This window comes from Dipteris shenzhenensis, chromosome 27, assembly GCF_047967505.1.
Source record: "Dipteris shenzhenensis isolate YYH24624 ecotype China chromosome 27, Dip_SZ_1.0, whole genome shotgun sequence".
Taxonomy (NCBI): Eukaryota; Viridiplantae; Streptophyta; class Polypodiopsida; order Gleicheniales; family Dipteridaceae; genus Dipteris; species Dipteris shenzhenensis.
The window spans coordinates 218,540-224,485 of record NC_141622.1 but is presented as its reverse complement, the minus strand read 5'-3'; the positions used below and the strand labels follow the sequence as shown (position 1 = coordinate 224,485).

Here is a 5,946-nt window from a genome sequence, read left to right as displayed (position 1 = left end):
AGGAGCCCATCTGATGCAAATTTGTATATCTTCAGAGAAGGAGGCAGGTGTATGATCGTGGTCCTTTATGTGGACGACCTTGTCATAACAGGGAACCATGAAGAGAAGATCTCACAGACGAAGCATTTGCTAGGAAGAGAGTTTGAAATGACAAACCTCGAATTGATGCATTTCTGTTTGGGGATTGAAGTTTGGCAGGAGCCGAAACAGATCTTCATTTCATAGCTGAAGTATGCTGGAGAGATACTGAAGGCATTTGGCATGGCTGACAGTTGGTACCCCTATGGAGGTTAATGCGAAGCTCTCAAACGAGGATTCATCACCACTGGTGGATGACGCGAAGTACAGAAGGCTTGTGGGTAGCTTGATTTACCTATGCAACACACAGTCGGACATCAGTTTTGCAACTAGTGTATTAAGCAAGTTTTCCAATAAGTCCCAAGAGAACCATTGGAGGGCAGGGATGCGGGTGCTGAAATACATCAAAGGCACACTTGATTATGGCATCACCTATACCAAGGGCAACATCTTGACCAGATTCTGTGACTCGGATTGGGCAGGAGACGTGGACAGCAGGAGATCAGTGACAGGGTACTGTTTCTCACTTGGATTTGGACTTGCATCATGGGTCAGGAAGAAGCAACCCACAGTTGCTCTTTCTTCTACCAAGGCCGAGTACAAATCTGCATGCTTTGCTTCTTGCGAGGCAGTGTGGTTGAGGAGGATTTTGGGGGACATGGGTGCAGTGCAGAACAAGCCTATGCAGTTATCATGTGACAATCAAAGTTGCATGGCAATTGCAAAGAACCCGATGTTCCACGCTCGCACAAAACACATTGAGATTCAATATCACTTTGTACGCGAGCTCATCATGGATGGAGAGGTCGACTTGGTATATTGTCCAACTACAGAGAATGCTGCGAACATCTTCACAAAGGCTCTTGGAAGAGACTTGCTGGAGAGGCATCTTCATCAATTTGGCATTGGGCCGAAAAAGTAAGTTCACTTGCGGGTGGACATTGAGGGGGGGTGTTAGATATCAATGCTCCACTCTCACGTAACTATGCAGGAACCAGCTAACTCTACTTGTAAGCCCCCCATATGAGGAGAAGGCATTTTAGTAGCTCGGTTATCCGGTAGGTCCTAGTTTAGACACCAGATGGGGGCCATGTGTGGCTTGATGGTTGGACGGCTTTAGATAGAGTTGGCACACCGCCAACTAGGCTACATGCAAGTGTGGGAAGGCATCCCTTGACTGACCACACTGAGGGTAGATGGAGCATTTCCTAGGGCAGCCCACTCTCTGGGTTGTGGGGCCCGTTTGGAGCCTCAGATGATCTCGGATGGCTCTGGGCTGAACGGAGTCCGTAGGTTAGTTGCTCTGTTTTGCGCATCGATTCTATCGTATGGTCGGTGGCTTATTTCGAGACCGACCCCTAGTCGACCATTTTGGGCAAACTGGGTCGGTCACCCAATTGAGCCTAACTGACTACGACTGGTGGCTATATAAGAGCAAGCCCGTGAAGCCCATTTCATCACTGGCTATAGCAACCCTGATTTCTTAGCATCTAGCCTCCGTCTTCTACTATTTCCAGCACGCCAACGAAACTTCTTTCATAGGAGCGCACTGTTGGGAGGCAGCTCCATCTATTGTATCAGTTCTATAGTAATCAAATTTTTGATTCTCCATACTATCTTGTTTTCTCTCTTGCGTACAAGATCCTATTATCTGTTGAGCAGAGACGTTGTATTATTTTCTTACAAAGGTTTCGGGACTTTGCAGGCACATACATAGAAGGGTTTTGAATGAAATCTACCAACATCATTTTTCCTGATTGACCAATTACCATTTGTCAAGTTCTCTCCACCAAGCACAGTGTCGACTGACGATTGACCATTTTCAAAGTTCCCTCCACCAAGCAAAGTCTTTTGAAAATCTTCTACAAAGCCATCTATGCTTGTTAGCCCCGCCATGTTGTTTCAATACGGCTATCCTTCCAACGGCCTCATCTAAGGAATGAGGAACTTATTGGTGTGTGGCAACGCCATTGGGAAGATCTAGATGAATGGAAACACAAAGCAAGAACATACAAAAGAGAGATCAATACATAGTTGGAGCCAAGAAGAAAAAGGGACACAAATAAAGAAGAAGAGGACTTGAGCGATGAATGGTGATCAAGAAAAAGCAAGTACAAAACCAATAATGAAAAGTAGCTGCCAAACCACCTGATTGTGAAGCTCATCCATGTCGCATGGCTATAAGAGGAGTTGGCCAACAAGGGTCAAGGAAGAAAAAGAGTCTACATGATCAGAGTGGGTAATGTATGGAGGTTCAAGAACGCAACACATAAGGAAAGGCTGATTACGATTACATTTACAGACTAAAACTATTCTCAAATTCAACTCGAAGAATTAGATGATAGCGGTGACATTAGTGGCACTAAGGATGACATGAAATTAGATGATAGCAGTGATAATAGTCACAGTAAGAAAGACATTGGCGCACCTGTGTGGGAATACATGAAAGATATAATCTCACCCCTCGATTCGGGCCTTTCAGTCGGCAACCCCATAAGACCCATCAGTTGATCTTGTGTTGGTGACTTCATCACAGGGATTATCCAAAAAAGAGTACTTGTTGACCCCATTCAAGATCTTGGTAAGACGGACCCAAGAAAAATCTTCAATGTACATACTGGAAACTTTTATCCTCATGCGATTGGTATTGTTAGTGTGGTGTAGAGTAAGGAGGCCTGTACTATGGAGGGAAAATTTTTTAACACTAGTGTGTAGAGGAAATGGCCTTCATGACTTGGACTTCAAATTCTATGTAAGTAGGTAGTAATAGGGAGATAATTTTGATTGTAAAACTTTTCAAGAAAATTACGGAACATAGAAAACTAACCCTCGGACTTCCTCTAACGATAGTTGTCTTTTTGTGCTGTGTCCAGAGTCTACTGAACGATCTAAAAATGTTGGAATCATCCCGCTCAAAGACACAAGTAGATCCTGTCAGGGTCACATTGGCAAGTCTTTCAGATATTGTCTCTCAACTTTCGAGTACTACGATTACATATATTGACACTCAAGTAATATGCTAGTTTCTTATCCATTCGCGAGACTTACCCTCGGCACTAATATTCTCGGCGTTTATATTCTCGACTCATTCTCGACACCTAGGGAAGGGCCCGTTCCCTCAGATTATAACTCTTTGGGGAAGGAAGCGCACTGCCTCCCTGCCTACACTATGTGTGGTTATAATAATTATATATTATATATTATAATGTAAATATTTTCAATTATGGATCCATTCAAAATTTCTTGTTTTCAATCTGAATTCTTACAACATTCCTATCGTTTAATGCATGTTATCGATGCGAGGGAGGAAGGAAATCCAAGATGGATGCAAGATTGAAGGATGATAACACCTTTATTCATATGGTATGGTTGTGGTCCGTGCGACAATATCGTATAAACTATAAGAAGGGACAACTCTTGTATTGCCTTATTCATGTATTTGTTGGACTTCATCTTCCAAAATATGGACATCATGAAATCAATAATTAATCGCCACCCCTGACATTTGCAAGGAGGATTGGGTCCTAATGGACCCTGTGTCGCGCCTCATGTCCATTATTTTACTCATTAGCTTTTTATCTATAAAAAATTGATCAAATGCTAGGATTCAGGTTCAATTTTGAGTTACTAGTTATGTGCTCCACGATGGAAAGGCTGCTTGCCGCAAATCTAGTTGTTGTGGTTAACCTTATGGATTTGCTTCGGTCAAGTGTAGGGCGTTTACATATGAAGCATTAGTTTTTGAAGTTGCATGAGAATGGGACGAGTAAAAGATGACGTGGCTTTTTCCCCCATTCGCCTAGTAAGTTAAACCAAACCTGAGGTTGAAAAATAGAGGCTCAGAGTTAGGGTTTTGAGGGGTTGCTGTATGCCAAAGCTGGGGTGTCGAAGGTCTTTTCTTCTGTTTCTGTAGTGCCATCCAAGTGAAGTCCTAGGAGGCTGCAAATTTCCTGCCCTGCCACCTTGCCTCTTCCGCTGCAGGCCTTCCTTCCATTCCAAGATGGTGCGTCAACACGTTCTAGGTGATTTTGTTGTGGTGGCGATTTTTGTTTCCTCGTTTTGGCTTCCGTTGTAACCTTCCCCGTTGCTTCTGCTCCTTCAGGGGCGCGTCAGAACCAAGACGGTGAAGAAGGCTTCCCGGCAAATGATCGAGAGATACTACTCTCGAATGACCCTGGATTTTCAAACCAACAAGAAAATAGCCGAGGAAGTGGCTATTATTCCCTCGAAGCGTCTCAGAAACAAAATCGCAGGATTTGCCACGGTGGGTTTCTCTGAATTAGTAGTTTGTTTTGGGCTCCCCCTTTTTTCCAGCGTATTCTGCTCTTATGAAACTCCATTAGTGATACCTGCAGCATCTGATGAAGCGGAATTAGTGATACTTGCAGCATCTGATGAAGCGGATCCAGCGAGGACCTGTTCGGGGCATCTCTTTGAAATTGCAGGAGGAGGAGCGCGAAAGGCGCATGGACTTCGTTCCTGAGGAATCAGCCATCAAGACTGACGTGATTGAGGTAATTCAAGGAGTACAACCTATATTTGAGCAGCCGCACTCTCTTACAGTCATTTTCCCTCTTTGCCCCTACATAAGCCACGGCCTATAGGATTTTTCATTCAGAATGTGCTGCTATAAGCATAGTGTTTACCTCAATTCTTACGCAAGAAACATTTGCCCATGGCTGATTTTAACTAGTAATGTTATGTTTCTATCAGCATTGGATCATGTTATACTTCCTCCTGTTTTTAATATCATATTGTTGTTCGGACGATTGCCTTGTTTCGTCTTTCTACAGTCACTACTGGTTAGGGGTGTTGTCTGAATTGTACTTTTGGGTACTGTGCTGTATCTGCTGTTTGGTTTCTCTCTGAGTTTATAAATTGTATTGCACTGTTTTGAGCCATGAATCTTAAGTCTTAAGAGAATGGGTCAAAGCAGATGTAGAGATTTAAGATGCAGGAAAATATGTGCTGAGATCCATCAATCGCACTCTTTTGACTAGGTTGATAAGGAGACCATGGATTTATTGGCTGCGCTGAACATGCCTCAGCTACCTGGAGTGGTTAAGGCGGTAAGGTTTCTGGATTGCTAAATTTGCATTTTAATCAATGTCAAGTTGCAAACTAGTTACTCTGGATTTATTGTTATGTCTCTGCTGTGTATACAGGCTCCTCCAGCTGCTGGGACTGGTTTTGTCAAGCCTCCCATCCCAGGAGGTTTTCAAGGAAGGAGGAATTAATTTTAAGATATATTTTCTGGAGAAGGATAGCTGCTATGCTCATGTACTCTCTTAGGGGGGATTCTGCTGTTATGGGCATTTCTTGTAACTGGAGGCTTAGTCTTTATAGCTGCTATTTCTCTTGAAGTGCAGGGCAGACTGCCATTGACTGACTGCCCTTTCTCATTTGCGATGAGGTTCGAAGCAGTGGTTTTTTTGCAAATTTTTTAAAGTAGTTGGAGACTGTTAATTCACTTGGTTGAGATAGAGGTTTGGAATGTGGGTCTAAATTGAGTGGAAGCACTTTCAGGTACAAGGTAGATAAGGCTGGAATGTTTTCTGAAGCTATCTAACATTTGCATAATCGATTTTGTGATGGAGATTGAATGAAGCTCTGTCAACTGTATGATCGGTTTTCTATGACTAGGAAAAGCTTTTAAGGTTAAATTCGGGCTGCCTATGCTCATCTGATATGATTCAATCGATATCAGTCTATTAGTGTAGCTTGTTTCTCAGAATGGTTGGTCTCCGTGGTATAAATGGTATTTGGATTGCTCTAATATTTTTCTCAAGGCAACATTGAGTGATCTCCATCGTTTTTTTATTGATCGTATAAGTGATGTTGTATATAACCCAAATTTCTTATATTGGT

At 42.9% G+C, this 5,946-nt stretch overlaps 1 protein-coding gene across 1 annotated transcript; it reads left to right on the top strand.

Moving 5' to 3' along the window:
- The first annotated feature begins 3,919 nt into the window (after positions 1-3,919).
- On the top strand, positions 3,920-5,685 carry LOC147883698 (small ribosomal subunit protein eS17-like). The gene is made up of 5 exons (XM_087398803.1): positions 3,920-4,081; positions 4,181-4,342; positions 4,467-4,592; positions 5,079-5,147; positions 5,244-5,685. The coding sequence occupies exons 1-5, from the start codon at positions 4,079-4,081 to the stop codon at positions 5,313-5,315; spliced, it is 432 nt and encodes a 143-aa protein (XP_087254929.1). The 5' UTR covers positions 3,920-4,078; the 3' UTR covers positions 5,316-5,685.
- The last annotated feature ends 261 nt before the right edge of the window (positions 5,686-5,946 follow it).

Bases quoted from the DNA above. Each gene is read 5' to 3' on its own strand.
- LOC147883698 (XM_087398803.1), top strand. The intron at 4,343-4,466 runs GTGGGTTTCTCT...TGATACTTGCAG, and splicing joins AAATCGCAGGATTTGCCACG to CATCTGATGAAGCGGATCCA. The intron at 5,148-5,243 runs GTAAGGTTTCTG...CTGTGTATACAG, and splicing joins TACCTGGAGTGGTTAAGGCG to GCTCCTCCAGCTGCTGGGAC.